Source organism: Octopus bimaculoides, chromosome 1 (genome assembly GCF_046866305.1).
Source record: "Octopus bimaculoides isolate indiv1 chromosome 1, ASM4686630v1, whole genome shotgun sequence".
Classification (NCBI taxonomy): Eukaryota; Metazoa; Mollusca; class Cephalopoda; order Octopoda; family Octopodidae; genus Octopus; species Octopus bimaculoides.
Genome location: NC_142928.1, coordinates 3,613,490 through 3,635,314, shown reverse-complemented (window position 1 = coordinate 3,635,314; position 21,825 = coordinate 3,613,490). Strand labels below are relative to the sequence as shown.

General features: G+C 34.9%; 1 protein-coding gene across 4 annotated transcripts in view; it reads right to left on the bottom strand.

Moving 5' to 3' along the window:
• LOC106880096 (uncharacterized) overlaps positions 1-21,624 on the bottom strand; it is a 45,723-nt gene extending 24,099 nt beyond the window's left edge. Inside the window, exons 1-4 of one of the 4 annotated variants that reach the window (XM_089347839.1) lie at positions 21,582-21,624; positions 16,601-16,664; positions 9,786-9,834; positions 5,123-5,194 (exon numbers count right to left, since the gene is read on the bottom strand). In XM_089347839.1, coding sequence (XP_089203965.1) covers positions 5,123-5,194; positions 9,786-9,834; positions 16,601-16,631 — 152 coding nt within the window. In that variant the 5' untranslated portion in view covers positions 16,632-16,664; positions 21,582-21,624. Of the gene's footprint in view, positions 1-5,122; positions 5,195-9,785; positions 9,835-11,612; positions 12,584-16,600; positions 16,665-21,581 lie in introns of those variants that run through there. The other 3 variants (XM_089347861.1, XM_089347850.1, XM_089347872.1) reach the window with 3 other exon arrangements.
• Positions 21,625-21,825: the final 201 nt, after the last annotated feature.

Below are 21,825 nucleotides of genomic sequence, written 5' to 3'. Positions count from 1 at the left end.
TATGGAATGTCAGGACACTTCTTGATCATGAAGCGTCAAGTAACCCAGAACAGCAAACTGGCATGATAGCCAAGGAGTTGGCTTGGTAGAACATTGACATTGCTGCACTCTCAGAAATTCGGTTGAGTGATGAAGATGAATTGACAGAAACAGGTGCTGGATACATTTTCTTTTGGAAGGGTAAACCAAAGGTTCAAAAAACGAGTAGGGGATGTTGGCTTTGCCATTCATACTGAGTTAACCCATAAAATAGAACCTAATGGTTTCAGTGATAGGATTATGTATCTTCAAGCTTCTCTACCATGCAATCGTTTTATGACTTATTTCTGTTTATGCCCCTACTCTTGATAGCAGCAGTGAATCTATTATGGCTTTCTATGAGGATCTCAGATTGGTTAGATTTCAATTCTAAATGCAGGTAAGATCCTCCTTCTTGGTAATTTCAATGCCCATGTTGGATGCAATTATGAGGCATGGTTTGGGTAAAATGAACGCTAATGGTCTCCATCTTCTTCAGGTCTGCACTGAACTTGATCTCATCATCTGCAACACTGTTTTTCATCAGAAGGATATCCATAAAGCTACCTGGACACACCCAAGATCCAAACATGAGCATATTCTTGATTACCTCATCACCAGGAAACAAGCCCTTCCAGATGTTTGCACTGTCTGAGTCATGTGGTGCAGAATGTGAGACTGACCATATGCTCATATACGGTAAATTGAAACTCCATATCATGCATAGAATAAGATTTGGAGGAATAAAAATCCCTAAACGTATTGATGTGTTGAAATTAAGGGACTCTAAGGTGCAGGTGAATCTTAGAAATGCTATTGGAGAGGCGGAATTTGATGGAACTTTGGCTCAGTTTAAGACCACTATTTACCATGTTGGAGTTGAGGCTCTTGGTCTCAGAAACAGAAAACATCGGGATTGATTTGATGAAAACAATCTACAGATCAATAAATTTCTTAGAGTTAAAGATAAGTTGCATCAAAAATACCTCGGTGCCCCAGATGAGGATAAAAAGCCCTTACTGCAGTCTCTCAAAAGGAAAAAATCATCACTCTAAAGAAAGATATGACAAATGTAAAACAAATGGTGGTCGGATATTTCTGAAAAAATCCAGAAAGCGTATAACAGTAAAGACCTGAAAACAGTATATCACTTGATCGGACAAGTGTTGGGTCCTCAGTCTTCATTTGTGGTACCCACAAGCCTAAAGACAGCGGCTTTCTCTTCAAGGATCATGAGGGTATCATGAAACGTTGGACTGAGCACTTCACTGATCTCTTTTATAATCCTTCAATTATTGATGAAGATGTCATCAGTAATCTGCTCCAAAAGGTTATCATCCATGAAATGATGGAACATCCAACTATAGATTAGAGCAAAAAGACAAACAAAGAATTAAATACTGGGAAGGCACCAGGTCTTGAGGGTATTCTTGTTGAAACTCTCCTCCACGGGGGTAATAGGCTTGCTATAGAGATCCACCATCTAATATCAGACATCTGGTTGGGTGCTCCTGTCCCCCAGGACTAAGTTGATGCCATTTTAATTTCATTGTTCAAAGGAAAAGGATCCAAATCTGAGTGTGGAAATTACAGAGGTATAAGCCTGCTTGAAATAGTAAGGTTTTTGCAAAACTTTTACTTAATCGGCTAATAATGTGGATATGCCCCTCTGTCATCCCAGAGAGTCAGAGTTGTTTTAAATCAAGTCATGGCACAATGGACATGATTTTTCCTACTCATCAACTTCAGGAGAAATGCATCAAACATCGCATGGCTCTTTATCAGGTATTTGTCAATTTAACAGAAGCCTTCGACACTGGACCAGTCTTGGTAAACTTGGATGTCCACCTCAATTTGTTAACTTGTTTAAGCAACTTTATAGTGATACAAAAGCTTGCCTTAACTTCAATGGGTTAACTCGGAAACAATTTCCATTGAGTTGAGAGAGAATGGTGGATAGTAATGGAAATGGACAATGATAAGAGATAGTGACTGATGTTACCGATGGATGGCCTGAAGAATAAGTGACGACTAGCAGTGAAGAAAGGCCAATGTTAGAGGGTGACAAAATATTTCAAGTATAAAACTCATTTAGTGTTACATATAACTGTCATGAATTGTATGTAACCATATATTTTTAGTCCCATTTAAGTATTCATTAAAATATTCAACAGCAATCAGTTAGTTATGAAAAATTTATATTCAAAATGTGGAATAAACTACATTCAATTTATCTACTCATGCAAGTGTATCATTATTGTTTTCAGTTTCAAAAGACTAGATAAACACACACACAATGCGTACACACACTAAACACACATACACCAAATACACATGCACAAAACAAAATGCACACATACACACCACCACACCATGTACACATATACTGCACACACACTAGATGCACACGCACCCACACACCATACACCCAATTTGTAATATGGACCATTAATGAGCTAAGAGTGTTTACTCACAATCAGACTGACAATATAATTGATTCTTTAATGTAACTCTCTTTCTACAGAAAGTCATAGCTCTTCATATACAATATACAATAGTTATGTAAAAATCCACAAGTCAGAAAAAACAGGCACTCATATATCGGTTAATAGAGTGAGTATATTATTGTTAATTAAATACAATATTATAGACTAATAATGGCCAATTTACCAACTGATTTTGTACCAGGAATTGAGAAAACTCTATCATCAGAAAAAGCTAAAAGGAATGATATTATGTGGGCTGTTTGTTTCACTGATTGGTGAATTAGTTGTTATAAGATGATATTGTATTTTATTAATAATATGGGATATATGTTCTTTCTTATTCACTCATCCATGTTTGTCATCAGAACAAAATTAGTATAGTTCCTTGCTTTATGAGAATATTACCAATGATGTGATGCAATGTTATCAATAAATTTATTTTCTAATAATTTGTGCACAAAAAAGCACCTAATACACACTGTAAAATGGCTGGCAGTAGGAAGGGCATCCATTCATAGAAACTATGTCAAAGATTACACTGGAGCTTGATACAGCCCCGCAGCTGACCAGTTCCCTGTCAAACCATCCTACCCATACCAGCTTGGAAACAGACAAATAATGATATGTATGTATATATATATATCATCAATTCTCTACATGGTAGTGAGACATGGGCCCTAAATGCAGAGGACATGCAAAGGCTGGAGAGGAATGAGAATGGTATGCTCTGCTGGATGTTTAATGTAAGTGTACCTGTTCAACAGAATGCTGATGTATTCTGAGAGGGAAATTAAGCATAAGTAAAATTAGTGTGCAAGAGAGAAAATTGCGTTGGTTTAGTCATATGATGCAGATGGATGCCAATAGCTCCATAAAGAAGTGCCAATCTCTCAAAGTGAATGGAACACTCAGAAGAGGGAGTCACAGGAAGACATGGGACAAAGTCCTGAAGGATAACCTTTCAGACAAGATAACAAAGGACCAAGAGACCTGGCACCTTGCTGTACTCAAGAAGACCCATCCTCTACAGCAGACATGTTAAGGCCACATCCCTTGGGGAAGAGAATTGGCCTGCAAGAGCTGTGTGCCTGTTCCACATGGAAAGCACTTGTGCCAGTTCCACATAAAAGTGTTTGTGTGGTGCCATGTTAAAAGTCCCTAATACACACTGTAATGTGGTTGGCATTAAGAAGGGCATCCAGCCATAGAAACCAAGCCAAATCAGACTGGAATTTGGTGCAGCTCTCCAGCTGGCCAGCTCTGATCAAACTGTCCAACCCATGCCAGCATGGAAAACATGCATTAAAGGATGATGATGATATATATCTTATATCTTTTACTTGTTTCAGTCATTTGACTTCAGTCATCATACAAGCGTCACCATCATCCAAGCAATATTGTTAGTTTCCAGTCTTTCATGAAATATGTCTAGCTATGAGGAAATAATACCTTGCTTGGTAACAGATAATGGTTAGTGACAGGAAAGGCATCTGACCATAGAAAATCTGCCTCACCAAATTCCGTTTGACCCATGCAGGAATAGCATTATATTGTACTATAGAACAGACCAAGATTTTAGCCAACACTATATAATACAGAGATGTAAACACCTTGTCTTTGGACAGGAAAGGAAGGATCAACCAGACTAGTTTCAACCCAGGATTTCATCAAAGATTGAATACTCTCCTTAACAATCCACACAATTCACCATTTCTAAATACAATATGACTGAGGGCTTAAGTAAATTGAACAGATCATTTTGCATATTTAATGCATTCTTGACAATTTGATTATCTGGTACATGAATAATGTTTGGTTTCAAAACTATACTATAGAATACGTCCATCTATAGATATTTAGCTAACACAATGTGACAAATGTAAACACTTTATTTCTGCATACAATATATTCATGGACAGAGAAAGAGGAATCAGCTAGACTAGTTTCAATCCTGTGTTAGGATTTCATCAGTGACTGAATGCCCTCCTCCTTAACTCTCCAACAAAACACTGCTTATAAACATAGTATTTCTGAGGGTTTAAAGCATGTCAGAGAGCAATTTGCAAATTCAACACATTCTTGACAGCTAGTCCAATAAATATATTATTACTACATTAAGTGTAACAAATCCATCTTTCTGAATAAATGAAATATGCAAATTGGTCTGATAAATCCCCAGTGATGTCTGGACAGTTAAAGAAGGTATTCAGTTACTGATGAAATCCCAACACAAGACTGAAACTAGTTCAGCTGATCCCTCTTTTGATATTTATGAAGTTTCTGTATATAAAGACAAAGTATTTATTACTGTATTCTATAGTACAGCATAGCATAATACTTATATTTACTTAAAATTAAATATAATTCATAACTGGATTAACATTTCTTCATCCAAATAAACTTTTTCTTGTTTTAAATATTCTTCAATATTTAATTGCTCTAATAAGACACTAACAATTATACTGTTCCAAAATTAGATTGCATTTTTACAATTTAAAAGACCAAAAATTAAACAAAATATTTTAGTTGACAATAAAATACTCACAGTAATTGAAAATAAATCAAGGAAAGAAAAAGATTGCAAAATATAAAACCGATGCTGACAAAGTTTTACTCACTTTCTTATTTTTTTACTGTTACCATCTTTAACACTTTTGTTTCGAGAAGAAAATGCAGGAATAATCTTTTGACTACAATAAATGAATATAAAACTAGTTAATATTTATGCTCAAAAAAAATATACAATAAAGTCTTTACAAAATATTTTAGTACATTATACTATGTGTGATCATAGAGAGTTATAAATATAATTATCAAAAATAAACCAATAAAAAGTATCTGAAATAGTTGATATGGGTAACTGCTTTTACAATAATTATTTAAGTAAATTAAATTGAAACCTGAACTACAAATAGCATAATACAAGGTGTTTAGTTTTACGACCTTCACCATAATTTCATATGATTTGTTAACTAAAATATTACTACACTTTTATGGCATTTGTACTAATGTGTACTAGTTTTATAGGATTTGTTGATAAACTTCAGAGTTGGCCAGAGGAAGATACAAAAATAGATAATGGAGAAGGAAGATATGGAAACTAAAAGACTCATAATTGGGAATAGCTTTTGACAAATTCTAATTCAGGGGTTCTCAACCACTTTTTACCCTTTGATTCCTATTTTTACTTGGATAGGCCCTCATAGCCATTTGATGTTTGAAAAATCTTATTAAATTTCTATAATCAAATATTAAGAATTCTATAAAAGAAATTGTTAAAATATTTTGTGTATTGTAGAAGTATGCCCAACTTAATGCACATGAATCTTAATAAAATCTTATATGCACTCCCAAGAGTCATGTGGACCCCAGTTGAAAACCATTGTTTTAAGTGATGCATATGACTGTAAAGAGAAGGATTTAGGTGCTTGTAGCATAAATGATAACTGGGAATCTACGAAACAAACTGCAAATGATAAGACATGTAACTTAGACAAAGTCCCAGCCAAGCCAAAAATGACATGGAATGATACAGTTGATACAGCAACTGATACTGTAGCTCTTCTTTGATATTTCTCTTTCTCACGACCTGCAATTTTTCCACTTGTTATCCATCTTTTATGTATGAATACTGTTCTCTCTATCCACACACTGCATTGACCTCACTACCACCAAGCCACCAAATTTTCTCTCCTCTCCTCATACAACTACACCACGTCATCTCTCACATCCTTTTCCTATCTACTGCATCATAATTACTATTCTGCTGTTCTCCTACCCACCCCCACTTTTTCTGTACTGTCAGTTATCTTCCAGTTATCCCCCAATTCACTCCTTATCCACCATTCACTACATCTGCTCTTCAACCCGACTCAATCTTTACTGCATTTGCATACCACCACCCTCATCAATTTTCCACTCTCACCCTGGTGTAGTTCTTTGGTTTGCCAACTCCTGTCAAACCAACCAACTCATGCCAGCATGAAAGATGGATGTTAAATGATGAGAATGATGATGATGATCCTTCCATGCACTCTTGCATCCTCCACCCTCACTCAGTTCCTCTATCCCTACTCAGTTCCATTCACCTTGTACCTTGAAGGTCCACCCAAACCCCTCATTAAAACTATTTCTATCCCTTTCCAGCTCCCCTTGATCATTCCCACCCTCACTTCTAGAATGTAAGTAACTCATCTACAGCAACAAACATTTCCATGCTCTGGCTTCTCTCATACTTTAACCCCTCCTCTCCCAGCATAAAGCACCCCTACACCCCTGAGGTTTGTAGTCATGCAAGCTGCATGGTGACCTCGGTTCTAGTGTGACAAAAAAAAAAAAAAGCACCCAGTATACACTGTAGAGTATTTGGCATGAGGAAGGGCATCCAGCCATAGGAGCAATAGGGGCTAAAGTAAACACTGGAGCATAATGAAGTCTTTGGATCCATCAGATCCTGGCAAACCATCCAACACAAACCAACATGGAACATGGGCATTAAATGATGATGATGATGTACAAATCTGACCAAAATCTAAGTACAGAAAACAGATATTAAAGAATATGATGTGGTTATCTGAACATTACGAAAATAGCTAGGATAATTATTTATTTTCAAACCTGCTAAGAAATTGTTAAAATATGGTGTGTAAACACATTATTTCTTAAAATAATTTCAACTATGTAAATACTACTATAACAAACAAGAATGTTTGAGGAAAGGAAATGCGACAAAATCCAATTAAAAAGAAACTGTAGTCTCAAAATGTTGATCAAAGATTTCTGATATTGATAACAATTTACCAAGCATAGACATGGTATAAGCATTGAAGAAATAACAAATCCTTCTAGTTTATGATATATGTAGCATGGTCAGGGCAACATGCCAAACAGGACATAAATTAGACTGTGTGCCAATAATTCTTGAGGATAGTGAGTGTAGTTTTCTGGAAACAAATAAGTTATTGATGATTTTCATGTGTTTGTGATCATTGAACTGGTTATAAATATACTTACAGAGATAAATAGATACATAGTTGTTGCTTGATAGAAATAAGACCAAATGTTATATAACAAGTTAAAATGATACAGTAGACCAATACCATATGCATCATTAACAGAAGTAAACATTAAAATTGAAATAAATTAAACTATTTTTATGATCTAAGTACAGAATATTGGAACCGAAAATTTGCTAATTCTGTGAAATGGATGTTTGGTGAAATATTTATCAAAAGGAACTTGTTTTCATCTCAAAACTTTTGCTTGTATCAATCTGGATTTTTAATAAATTCTTTCAAAATAAATTTTCAAATGCTCACAAGGATCCCTAAAAGTAGTTGACAGATTCCATTATCTAGCGATTTAATTAACAATGGAGACAGGTATTCCAAAAGTATAGTAGCCATAGTAATAATGGGGTGGAAAAGATTAGGGAGCTCTTATCTCTTCTGACAATAAAGAAACTCTCCCTTGCATACAAAGGGCAATGATACATATTAGCATATTATGGATATTGAATGAGAAGGATGATTGAGGGCTGGAAAGAAATAAACCCCTTCTGGATGTATAATGTTACTGTGTGCATGAATGAGAGGACAAATGAAATGAAAAAATAAATAATAGGTATAAGAGGTCTGATCAAAAAGTATTGGGACTGCTGCTATAAAATGAAAACTACAACACAGATCATCAATTCAGCATTTAATCTCCTTCAAAGTAGTCCCCTTCAGAAGCCACACACTTAATCCAGTGTTGTTTCCATTGATGAAAGCATTCCCGGAATTCCATTTTTGCAACATTCTCTTAGATTTCCTTAATGTCTTGAAATCTTGCTGAGGTCTTCCACTTTGGTTTCAGGGTCACAGCCATAGACCCATGATTTGTCATATGTTATAACTGTTTTCAAAAAGTTTTCATCTTCCTTGATGCAATCAAAGAGACCCTGCACAGCTGACACCCAATCTTTTTGAGATGACCACACTCTAAACACCAAACTTCCAAGCACTGCTATAAACAACAGAAGTGAGCAAGAATATTATAACTTAGCATGCATGTACAATAGAGTCTAAGGTTGGTCTGTGCCAAGCAACTTCATTCTGCATACTTTAGCTCCAGTACCATAGCAACAGTTCGAATACTTTCTGGCCAGACCTTGTTTGTGTAGCGTGCAAGAAAAAAGACTGATGGTCTGGATAGAAGATGAAAAAGACATGGGAGAAGTAGTGAAAGCTAATCTCAAGAGACTTAATTTCTGTAAGAAGACAAAGGCCCACAACAAATAGCAATATGCTTTGCTAGAGAAAACCTAACATACACAAGCATGAAGCAGACTTGAAATGATAATAATGATAACAATGATGAACGTTCTACACTTTTCTGTAATTCTCCTCTCTCTTTTCATGTGCCATGCCTACAGGTATAAGTGATCATGGACCTACATGCCAAAGTCATAATATTTCTTGTGAAAGATACAATGGTTTCCAGTCACTTTCATCACATCTTTGGGGCTGTGTGACAGACACCTAGGGACTAGCCCTTCTCCAAGCCTGTATGACTTTGCCACAAGACTGTCTTCTGTCATTTTAGCCATAACCGAGAACCACGTCACATACTACCACCACAAGCAAGAGAGAATTTGGGAGGAGTGGTGACTAAGAGAATGTCATACTCCTTAAAACTATTGAACCCCCAGGCTTCATCACCAGATGCAGTTTAATGTCTTGCCAGGGCATTCTGTCATTCACTCCACAGAGAGACGCTTGCTTCCCAACCACATGGTTCTGGATTCAGTCCCACTGCATCGCACTTTGATAAGTGTCTTCCACTATAACCCCTGGCCAAGCAAAGCCTTGAGTGAATTTGGTAGACAGAAACTGAAAGAACCCTACCGTGTGTGTGTGTGTGTTCAGCCCCTACCACCACTTGACAACCAGTGTTGGTTTGCTTACATCCCTGTATTTTAGGGGTTCAGCATAAGAGATTGATGGAATAAGTACCAGGCTTAAAAAATACTGAGATCAATTCGTTTGACTAAAACCCTTTAAGGCAGTGCCCAGGCTTGCCATAGTCCGATGACTGAAACAAGTAAAAGACAAGACAAAAAATAAAGAAATAAAAGAAAATGAAAATACAAGAATTATACTCTCTATATTTAATATATATAATTAATAGTGTTGCTCTTTGAATCCATCTGGCATTTTAATATGGATAAAGAAAAGAAAAAGTAAAAATAACAAACAAGGAATTATATCAAAATCATTTTTAAAACTATGCAAAAGCTACCTTTTTGGAATCATTTCATCTTCACTGCTCTCAGCAACAGTTTCTGTAACTTATGAAAATAAAACAAGAATTGACAATGTCAGTATCAAGAAGCTGAAGATACTATTGTAGTTGTAAAAAAAAAAAAGGGCAAGGATAGAGAGGTACCAAAGAACCTATAGGCCACAAATTGGAGTGTGTTGGGGAGTGACTTTATGTCAATTTGGCAGATGGCCTTTTTGGGGGAATATAATCTACAATGAACTAGAACATTACTGCCTTACAAGTCTTACTTGAGCTTTATAGAAGGCTAGTAGTTTGGGATTGAGGTTTATTTTCTGGACCCTAAGCAGAAGACCAGTCTTTTGTGATGCAATCCTCACAACGTTAAGAGTGCACACTTGCCAGAAGAGATATATCAGAAAGTAATCTAAATATGGCATATGTTAGATTAAAATCTATTGTAGAAAATGCTAACATAGGGAATTAGGTCGATGGTAGACTATAGAGTAGCTTCCAAGTTTACCAAGCCAACTTTACTCAATATTTACATAAAACTGTCTATTCAATGAAGTTTTCTATGGAGAGGGTCTCAGTCTCTCCCCATGGTTGATCTTTGGCAAGAATGAAGGTTCTAGCCATTGTAGGAGACCACTATACTCTCTTTTACTTACTTCAGTCATTTGACTGTGGCCATGCTGGAGCACCGCCTTTAGTCGAGCAAATTGACCCCAGGACTTATTCTTTATAAGCCTAGTACTTATTCTATCGGTCTCTTTTGCTGGACAGCTAAGTTACGGAGACATAAACACACCAGCATCGGTTGTCAGGTGATGTTGGGGGGACAAACACATACATATATATGACAGGATTCTTTCAGTTTCAGTTTCCGTCTACCAAATCCACTCATAAGGGCCATGAAGTGGGACTGAACCCAGAACCATGTGGTTGGTAAGCAAGCTACTTACCACACAGCCACGAATCTTGAATATAGGCACAGGCATAACTGTGTGGTTAAAAAGCTTGCTTTGCGACCGTGTGGCTTCATGTTTAGCTCTACTGTGCAACACTTTGGGCAAGTGTCTTATACTATAGCCCTGAGTTAACCAAAGCCTTGTGAGTGAATTTGATAGATGGAAACTGTGTGGAAGCCTGTCATGTGTGTGTGTGTGTGTGTGTGTGTGCGTGCGTGTATCCTTGTGCCCATATTTGTCTCCCCCAGCCAACACCTTAATGACTAATGTTGGTTTGTGCCCCTGTAACTTAGTGGTTCAGCATACGAGACAAATAGCATAAGTCTTAGACTTAAAAAATCAGTTCTGGGGTTGATTTGTTTAACTAAAACCCTTGAAGGTGGTGCCCTAGAATGGTCACATTTCAATGACAGAAACAAACAAAAGATAAAAGATATTTTAAACAAGTTTAACTGATTGGTGACTGGAGTTAAAATCCATATATAGTATATAATATATTTTAATAACTTTGAGATAAATGTTTTTGAAAGAGAGTATAGGAACAGTAGCAGAGAAGGATAATCAAGAGTGCTGTTGGGACATAATCATGGTCTGAAGTTTAATTAGAGACATAGATAGATCAAGATAATTTATTAAAGGGGAACAGAACTGGAAAAGATTTGTTAAAGTTTTTATGCGTAAAAAGGATAAACTAGAGCAAAATGTTTATTTTTACTATCTGCAAAGCCCTGATAAAGCAGAACTATGGTCAATGGTGTTCTAGCTATTACCATCAGATCATTTAATATTAACTTATATATTTTTTGTTCCATGCTACATTTTGTCTTTAGGTGCCATATATTGACATGCATACAATGTCTAAAACAGAAGTTACCTCAAATAAGATAAAGCAATATGTATTGTTTCATTTTCAGATAATGTAGTACAGGTCAAAGATTAAAGATTAATATGGCTTTAAATCACTAAGAGAAATTGGTTATAGATAACAATGCTTCCTTGTTCATCATCATCATTTAACATCCGTTTTCCAATATTGGCTTGGGTTGGACAGTTTGACCAGAGCTGGCAAGCCTGAGAGCTGCACCAGGTTCCAGTCTGATTTGGCTTGGTTTCTATGGCTGGATGTCCTTCTTAACACCAACCACTTTACAGTGTGTGCTGGGTGCTCTTAATGTGGAACTGGCAAGAGCACTTATACATGGCATCAGCACAAGTGCTTTTTACATGGCACAGACACTCTACTCTTGTAGACCAATCCTCTTCTCCAGGGGGAGCAGCATTAACAATTATGCTGTGGAGTACAGGTCTTCTTGGGTACAGCAAGGCACCAAGTATCTCAGTCCTTTGTCATCTTGTCTGAAAAAAAATTGTGTGTGTGTGTGTGTGTATTCTGTACGAAATGCAGAAGCAGTCCATGATCTTCTGACACCTCTACAAGGACAGCAACTCCAGACGAAAATTAACCTCAACAACGCCAACCTATCCAACCCAAGCTAAAGACCGGTAATATATTGAACTGGCAGAATGCCACAACTTTGCAAAGGATTACAATAAATCGATCACTATAGGTTATTACTTGTACATATTTTATCAATCCCTTACAGGATTGATATCTTAAGGCATTTTCTTCACACAACAGTGAATCTAACTGGAATTTATTACGGCAATAACAAACATATAACAGTTTAACAGATGCATGTACACCCACCCCAACCCCCGTAAACAAGATACAGAAAGACAAGAAAGGGGACTGGTTGAACTACGTTAAAGAATGGATATGGAAGAAGATATTAGAAAACATGAAATTAGCTGATAACAGCGAAAGGTTGAGAGAAAACATTGCGTCTGTTGCTATGCAACTACTGCCAGCTTAGCTATGGATTTTGATTGACAGCAGGGGAGACTACTTAATGACAAAAAGTACAAAGTGATCTTTCTTGTATTTTTTTTAGCTGTGAGCCTTGTCATAATCAGAAGTTAATTTCTAACTATAATCCAAAATGTTTGATCGGGATAACAAAAAAGTATTAAAAAAAAATCAATTTAATAAGTTATTTAACTCATTATTTTCTCGGTTGTTTATTCTGATGTAGGGCGCAAGTAAAAAGGCCATAATTCTGTTTCAGTTTCTAATTACAAACAATTCTGTTCGTTTATGCTATTAATGTTGTCATGAACAAAATGAATATTTCCCATTATTTTTACCGACTTTAAATCTAGTAATATATATATATATATATATAACAGTTTCATTTTTAAGTCTAGTAATATATAAATATAAGATTAAGTCTCTGTCTTTCTCCTGAATTTATATTAAAATTCTACAAGCACAAATGCTACAGCTTCTTTAATTTTCCTGTTACTTGTTTTCTTCTTTATGATTTCATTTGTGCATTTTTTTTTAGCATTTAGCATTTTCATACATTTGACATAAACAATCCAACACAGTCCCATACACTTTAGACACTGGCCACTAATTCGTGTTTAGATTATTATTATTATTATTAGATTATATTAATGTTTAGATAATAGGTATTTTCAATATTGCTTTCAGATTTTAGCATAAAGCCAGCAATTTTGGGGGAGAGGGTAAGTCGATTACATCGACCCCAGTGATCAAATGGTATTTATTTTATCAACCCTGAAAGGAATGGACAGGCAAAGTCGACCTTCACAGAATTTGAACTCAGAAAATAAAGGCAAACAAAATGCTGCCAAGCATTTTGCTGTGCATACTAACAATTCTGTTAGCTCACCACCTTTGTGGTATTTTCAGGATTAAAGGACTCACCTACCCACCCACTCCACACATACAAACACGAACATGGCTGTATGGTTAAGAATTTTGCTTCCCAGCCATGAGTAACATGTTAGGCAAGTGTCACCTACTGTTGCTTTGGGCTGACCAAAAACTTATGAGTGGATATATTTCCCTATAGCCATTATATATCTATACTATCTCATACATACACACACACACATATATATACATATATATATATATATATATATATATATATATATGGATACACATGTCTATGTACCTATAAATGCGTCTGGTTACCTGTGTGGGACTTGTCATCACATTGGATGGTAAGTGTAAACAAGCAACACAGTCATACAGGTAGTGTTTGCAATAGTGAAATTTTACCTTGCTCGGAAACAAGTGAAGGCTGGTGACAAGAAGGGCATCTGGACATGTAAAATCTACCTCTACGATTTCCATCTGACCCACAATGATATTATATATGTGTATACATATATACACACACACAGTAATCCCTCAACTATCGTGGGTGTTACATTCCAAAACGCCCCGTGATAGGTGAAAATCTGAAGAAGAAATAGTGCTGCACTGTATATTTGTATATATTTTATTATAAATGCAAAACAGCATGCAGGAATTGACATAAACTTAAATAATAAGCCGCGGTAGATGAATCGCAATACGGCAAGGGATTAATGTATATATACACACACACATACATACATTCATACACACCCACACACACCATTTGTACTTTTAACAAGCTTTGCCATGCTAGCATGTCTTGGTGGGGGTGGTAGTTGCAGGACAGTTTTTAAAGCCAGATGCTTTTCCGAGTGCCAAGCCTTGCCTGTTTTTTAAATAGGGAATTTTTATTATTTTAGATGAATTTGAAAGTGCAGAAAATGTCAAAAGGTAACCAGTTGTAGCCCAGCTATAAATGAGGATGCCACTGTTTGTAGCAGCAACTCAGTACAGATTGTAAGCATTCACACATACACACAGACATATACACAGATATATTCAATGGGCTTCTTTCAGTTTTCATCTACCAAATTCCCTGGTAAGTCATTAGTCACCCCAGGGCTATAGAAGAAGACACTTGCAATGGGGCAAAACTTGAAGCTATGTAGCTGAGAAGCGAACTAGTCAATCACAAGGCTTCAGCAAACTATTACCCCTAACTTTGCATGTAACATTGCTATTTCTAACTTGACTAAATTTTACCCAATAACATTACCAGCTACAGCTAGAATTGTAATACTTCCAGATAATGCCCATTTAATTTTATTCTTTTAACTAATAATATCATTTATAAGTGTACCATTACACCTCCTGTGGAGGTGCAATGGCCCAGTAGTTAGGGCAGCGGACTCGAGGTCATAAGATCAGTTTCGATTGCGTTGTTAGTGTTTATTGAATGAAAACACCTAAAGCTCCAGCAGGAGATGGTGGCAAACCCCGCTGTACTCTTTCACCACAACTTTCTTTCACTCTTTCTTCCTGTTTCTGTTGTGTCTGTATTTCAAAGGGCCAGCCTTATCACACTGTGTTACACTGAATCTCTGAGAACTACATTAAGAGTACACATGTCTGTGGAGTGCTCAGCCACTTGCACGTTAATTTCATGCGCAGGTTGTTCCGTTGATCGGATCAACTGGAACCCTCGTTATCGTAACCAATGGAGTACCACTAAAGATTACACCTAGCATCACTAAATTTCATATCGAATTCATTTAAAACGATATTTTATTTACAGATGTAGTTGTGTGGTAAGAAGTTTGCTTTCCAACCACATAGTTCTGGGTTCAGTTCCACTACATGCTACCTTGGGCAAGTGTCTTCTGGGCCAAACACAGAAAGAAGCCCGTTGTATATCTGTGTGTGTTGTCGTTTGATCCCCACCCACATAACCAGTGCTGGTTTGTTTATGTCCTCATAACTTAGTGGTTCAGCAAAAAAGGCCATGAGAATAAGTACCAGGCTTAAAAAAGGAAAAAAATGTACAGGGTTAATTCAGTTTGCTCCACTAAACCCTTCAAGGCAGTGCCCCAGCATGGCTGCAGTCTTATGACAAACAAAATAGAAGATTCTTTTAGGAATCCAAATAGAATGTTCTTAACTTATAGAAATAGAGCCTATATCTGGAAATGAAAAGAATGATATTCCTTTTAACATTAGAAGGGAAAAGACAAACAAATATTTTATAAAGACGTTTTATTAAATAAACATGTTGCTGCACAACCACATGGTTCAGAGTTCAGCCCCACTGTGTGGCACCTCGGGCAAATGTCTTCCTCTACAGCCCTGTGTCAACCAAAGCCTTGTGAGTTGATCTGGTAAAGGAAAATTGGAAGAAACCAGTCATGTGTGTGCATGTGAGAGAGAGGAAGAGAATGTGTTCCTGTCTTCTGGCCACAAAGCCTTGTGAGTGAATTTGATAGATGAAAATTGTGTGTATGTGATAGTTGTAAATGAGTATCACCATCATGCAAGCAATATCCTTTGTTTTCAACTTTCTGTGAAAACATGTCTGGCTATGGGAAAATATTACCTTTTTTGAAAACAGGTGACCATACAAAATCTGCCTCAACAAATTCTGTCCAACCCATGCAAGCATGGAAAACTAGACATTAAAAGTAATGATGATGTGCCCATCTTAAAGACTAATAATCTTCAATAAGAACCGATAGCATGAAGATTTTTTCTTTCTTTTTTTTTTTTTAAAGTAAAAGCCATGTACAACACAGCAACTCCTCAAACTTGGTATATAATATGTCATTATTAGTCAAGGAAACTCCATCAAATGAAAGTGCTAAATTTAAATGGATCAGATAATTATTATTTCTGCTATCTTTACTATTATTGAGAGAATTACTATCTAGTAGAAACTGTATATGTACTTTCTGATCACATACGGTTTTGCTCTCTCTCTCTCAGTTAAAGTTGTAAGTATTTAAAATGTTGATTCAGTTCCACATTATTTAAATTTCTGTAGGAATTGTTTCAAAAATAATCGAGAACATATTTTAAATATATATCCCATATATATAGGTTAAATCTGTAGCAATAAGCCTGGTTATCATTTTACTTACATGCATCATTCTTTCTTTTCCTTATATCCATTTTCTTTTTTCTAAAATTCAGTACAAAAGTTCACTGAAATGGAAACATTTAACTTATTGATATCCATTTGTAACAAAAACAGGTAAATAATTACATTTTATTTACTAAAACTCTGAATATAGTCAAATAACTACAAAGAAATATCAAATATGTTAGAACAAAAGTAAAATCTTGAAAGATATAGTTTAGTTTATATGGTTTCACTTTAGCAGTGTTGGGACAGTGTTTCTTTTTTGTTTTTTGAGGTTTTTCTATGTACACAATCACAATCGTCTCCATTTTCCTTCTATTTTTTTTTTCATGTCACTTCTTTCATAGTGAGGTAGACCACACTCTAAACAAACACTTTAGTTAGAATTATTCTTATGTACAGTTTTTAAGAAAAGACTGTAGATTGGTTATCCTTCAACTTCAAGACACAAGGGTACTAGTTATCAGCTGCTATACTTCAATTTAGAGCAGCAATATTTCTCAACAAGATTTCCTCTTACACCATGGAAAGAAATATTTAATTATTTAGAAAACAGAAATGAGCGATTTTAATTAGAAAAAGTGCCGCGAAAAATATTGCTATGATAGAGAGAGGGAAAGCGAGAGAATATTATTGTTCCAGTCTACTTTCTTCAATTAAAAATATTCTTTCCTACATTTCAAACAATTGAAATTTTAAAAAAACTTCCAAAATTCCAATTTTATTTCTCATACATCTACTTGTGTAAGTCTATTATTTTTAGCAGCTCCAGCAGCCATGAGCAGTTTAATAAAGTCATTTAATAAGGAGATAGAGAAAGGGTTGAGAAATATGAAAAGAAAAATGAATTATTTTAACATGGATAAAAAGAAAACTTAAAAAAAAAAAAATTAAAATCAAGGAAACTATTTTGAAGGCCGAATGGTGGGGGAGGGGCAGGAAGTTTGAAAATTTGCATTTAAATTTTTTTTTTTTAATGCTTACAACAGAATTCAAAAGGTTAGATATTATAGAAATACCAAAGCAATTCATTTTATTCATGATAACTGATAGCTATTCTGAAAGTCAGCCTTTTATTTAAATTCTTTCAGAAAGATGGAAAGTAAACTCATCCAACGAGCAAAGATCTCAATTATGGCTCAGTAGTTAGAGCGTTGGGCTCACAACAATGAGATATTGAGGTCAATTCCCAGACCATGCTGTGTATCGTGTTCTTGAGCCAGACACTTTATTTTACATTGTTCCAATTCATTCAGCTGTAGAAATGACTTATGACGTCACTGGTGCCAAACAGTATCGGGGCCCCTTTGCCTTTCCCTTGGAAAACATTGGTGACGTGAAGAGGGGAGGCTGGTACGCATGGATGACTACTGGTCTTCCATAAAACAACCTTGCCTGGACTTGTGCCTTGGCGGGTAACTTTCTAGGTGCAATCCCATGGTCATTCATGATCAAAGGGGATCTTTATCACAATCTTTCATCCAAAATATTATCATTGATATTATTATTTCAAACTAAAAATGTTACAGTAAATGTCTAATGCTATCCTTTTGATAGATATCAACCAAATATGAATAATTATAAAACAAAATGCAATTATTCGTACATTTTTCTTCAAAGTTCAATGAAATTATTAAATAATTATTGAAGAACAATCACTTTTAAGTCTGTTTACTTTCAAAATAACGACTACACGGAGTCTCTATACAGTAAGTTGAGCTACTAAAAATAACGCCTAGATCTCCCTTAAATTATTTCTTGCTATTTTAGTAAAGATATTGTGTAATGTCCTAAATAAACTATTTGCCAAAAAATAATTTTTTTTAAATAAAATAGAGAGAATTAGGGAGATGATCACCGATGGAGCGTCTTCGCTCATAGGTCTGCTGGAAAGTGGAGCTAAACTACTTTGCAAAGAAAAATTAATGAGCTTACTGCATGCAGTGCTCAGGTGCACTTTAACTCGTCAGGAAAGGTTAAAAGAGGAGACAAATAGATCAACAAAAACTAAGAAATACATACGCAATACACAGGAAAAAAAAAGACGAAAAGTGAACATGAAAAGAATCTTATGAGAAGACGGTTGAGCAAGCAGGTCAGGAACAATGTTAATGAATATTGGGAAACATGAGATTTTTGAAGGATGCAACATCCTAACAGATTAAGAACTGATGTGGGTTATTTGTTCCAGGATCTGACAATTCTGAACGTTAAAACAGGTTTCCTATGGTCAAGGATACTACATTGTTTTTATTTTACTTTACAAGCATGTCCACGAGTGGTAGAGATACACAATTAAAAAGATAATCTATAGTAGATAATCTTGGGGGCACCAAGTCAGTTCCTTAACGTCCAAACTTAGAAAATATTCAATAAAGAAATCAAATAAAATATATTTTTTGACACCAACTGAATCCAAGTACGATGTCATTAATTTTAATGAGACGTTTTTAAACTAAAAACGAAGATAATTAAGATTTAAGCAGTAAAGCTGTTGTTTCAACTTACGCACAGATGAACCTGTCGTCTGATAATGAATGGAAACCAAAGTATTGATTGAAATAGTCAAAATATTAATTATTATATCTAACAAATAAACTGTTAAGTGAAGATTATCTGTAATTGGTTTTAAAAAGTAAAATAATTTGATGTTAAGACTGATTTTAGTTAAATAGTAAGAAGTCGAAAAAGAAAATATATTTCGTGAAACGTACTTCGATAATAATCGTAAAAATAGATAATTTCGGTAAATAAATCGTAAAAATAATTAATCTTCATTAAATAAGATGAAGTGAATAAATAGAATCTTTCTAAAATTCTTCCAACCACCTAAATTATTTCAATTGTTCACCATATTCTTTGGCGTAGTTGGAAGAATTTTAAAAAGATCTCAATCATTATTTGGTTCGATCTCATTAAGTCGGGGTTAATATCCATCCAGACAAGATCAACTTTGCCTGTCCAGGCTGTATTGCTCAAAGAATTTGGGGTTACATAAATGTTATTCTCTATCTCTCCCAAATTTCCTTTCTGTTCAGGCTTGCTCCTCTTCTTTGCCGAGCACGAACTCACATTTTCAATATAGATTAGCTCCAAATGGATGTCTAATTCTGTGAAGGTGCTTGATTTTTTTTTTTTTTTTTTTTTAGTTCTAGAGAAAGGGTAGATTGATTCCAAGAGTTTGGAACTATTTACTGTTGAAACATCGATCTGATCAATAATTCAAAGTCACACTTTTCTTTATGAGTGCTATATATTCTGGAGATAAGGTTTCCAGCAGTCCCTATTGTAATAATACAAATAAGGAAGTGTACTTTTGTAATATATAGTCTTCATAAAATACGGATCTTTTCTATTGCTATCAAAGTTTTCCCTTTTTTTTAATTTCTAAAACTGTGACAGCAACAGAAAGATCCAAATATATCTCAAATAATTAAACATAGTATCACAGTTTAATTTTCGGAATTTTTTCAATTCGGTTGTAATAAATATATTTTATTTCATTATGTTTTATTCTACAGGGTGTCCGCAAAATCTGGGTACATGGGGATTGCCACATACTTTAAGAAATTATTATTTCTGATATTTAATTGTTTATGTTATGATTTTATTTACTCCATGTAGCCAGACTTTGTGGACACCTTGTATACCATATTTTTCATAGATACAAGACCATACCATAATCTTCTGGAGTCGGGGTAAAATGGAATACGCTTACCTCAGTACATAACTGGTACTTTATTTTAGCCCCACCGCTCAGAAGGAAGGAGGTAAACTTATCCAACGATTATTATCACAACTGTCTCTACTACATTTTATCAAATATTATTATAATATCTCAATTTTTAATCAAAAACATTGCCATTAATATATCATTTCCAAATAAAAATAACGTTACCGCGAATGTCCGACTCTACCCCTCGTTTTTGCTTCATATATATATATATATATATATATATATATATATATATATAGATAGATAGAGAGAGAGAGAGAGAGAGAGAGAGAGAGAGAGAGAGAGAGAGAGAGAGAGAGAGAGAGAGAGAGAGAGAGAGAGAGAGAGAGAGAGAGAGAGATATAAACTAAATATGAATGGATATAAAATAAAATACAATTATTTGTATCTTTTCTTCAAAGTTCAATGAAATTATTAAAGAATTATCGGAGAAGAATCACTTTTAAGACTGTTTACTACAGGAGCCGCGAGAAATAACTAAATCTCCCTAAAATTATAGATTACTATTTTAGAAAATAAGATATGTATAAGGTTGTTCTAACTTAAATATTCGCAAAAAGATAGAGAGAGAGATAGATAAAGAAAAAAAGAAGGGATGACCACGGCTGGAACGTCTTTACTCATCCATAGTTCTGCTGGAGAAGGAGCTTAAAGAACACTTTCCAAAGAAGAATATAATAAGGAGCTTTTTGTAAAGTGTTCAAAAAAAGAGAGAAAGAAGACATGTAATTAGAGAAAGACATCAACGGAAGCTAAAAAGTAATATAAGCAATAGATAGAAAAAAGTGGACATTAGGGGTCATGAAGATGAAAGAAGGGTTAGGTCAGGGGTAATGTTGGGGAATTACGGGAGGCAAGGAAGCTTTTAACAGAGCAATGTCCTAACAGACTAACAACTGATATTTGTTATTTAGTCCAGGATTTCAGAATTCTGATCATGAAATAATGTTTCCTAAAGCCATGAGTGTTACACTATTTTAATTTTATTTTACAAAGCATGTCTACGATTGGAAGAGATATTGAACTGGAACGGATGGCCAAAGAGCTTCCTGTAAAGATGAAGGATAATCGTTTGGGCTTCTGTCAATTCAATATCTTGACGGCCAAACTACGATAATTATATAAATATCCAATAAAGAATGCAAATAAAATATAAATGTTCGATGTCATTAATTTAAATGTGACGGTTTTAAACAAAAAAATACGAAGATGTTTAAGAAGTAAAACCGTTGTTCAGACTTACGCAGAGATGAACCTGTCGTCTGGTTATGAATGGAAACCAAAGTAATGATTTAAATAGTTAAAAAGATTATTACATATCTATCAAATAAATTGTTAAATGAAGATTATCTGTAAATTTTTTGCGAAAATAATATAATAATTTGATGTTATGATTAATATTATTAATGAAAAAGCAAAAAATTGAAAAAAATGTATTTCGTGAAACATACTTCGGTAATAATCGTAAAAATAAATGATTTCGGTAA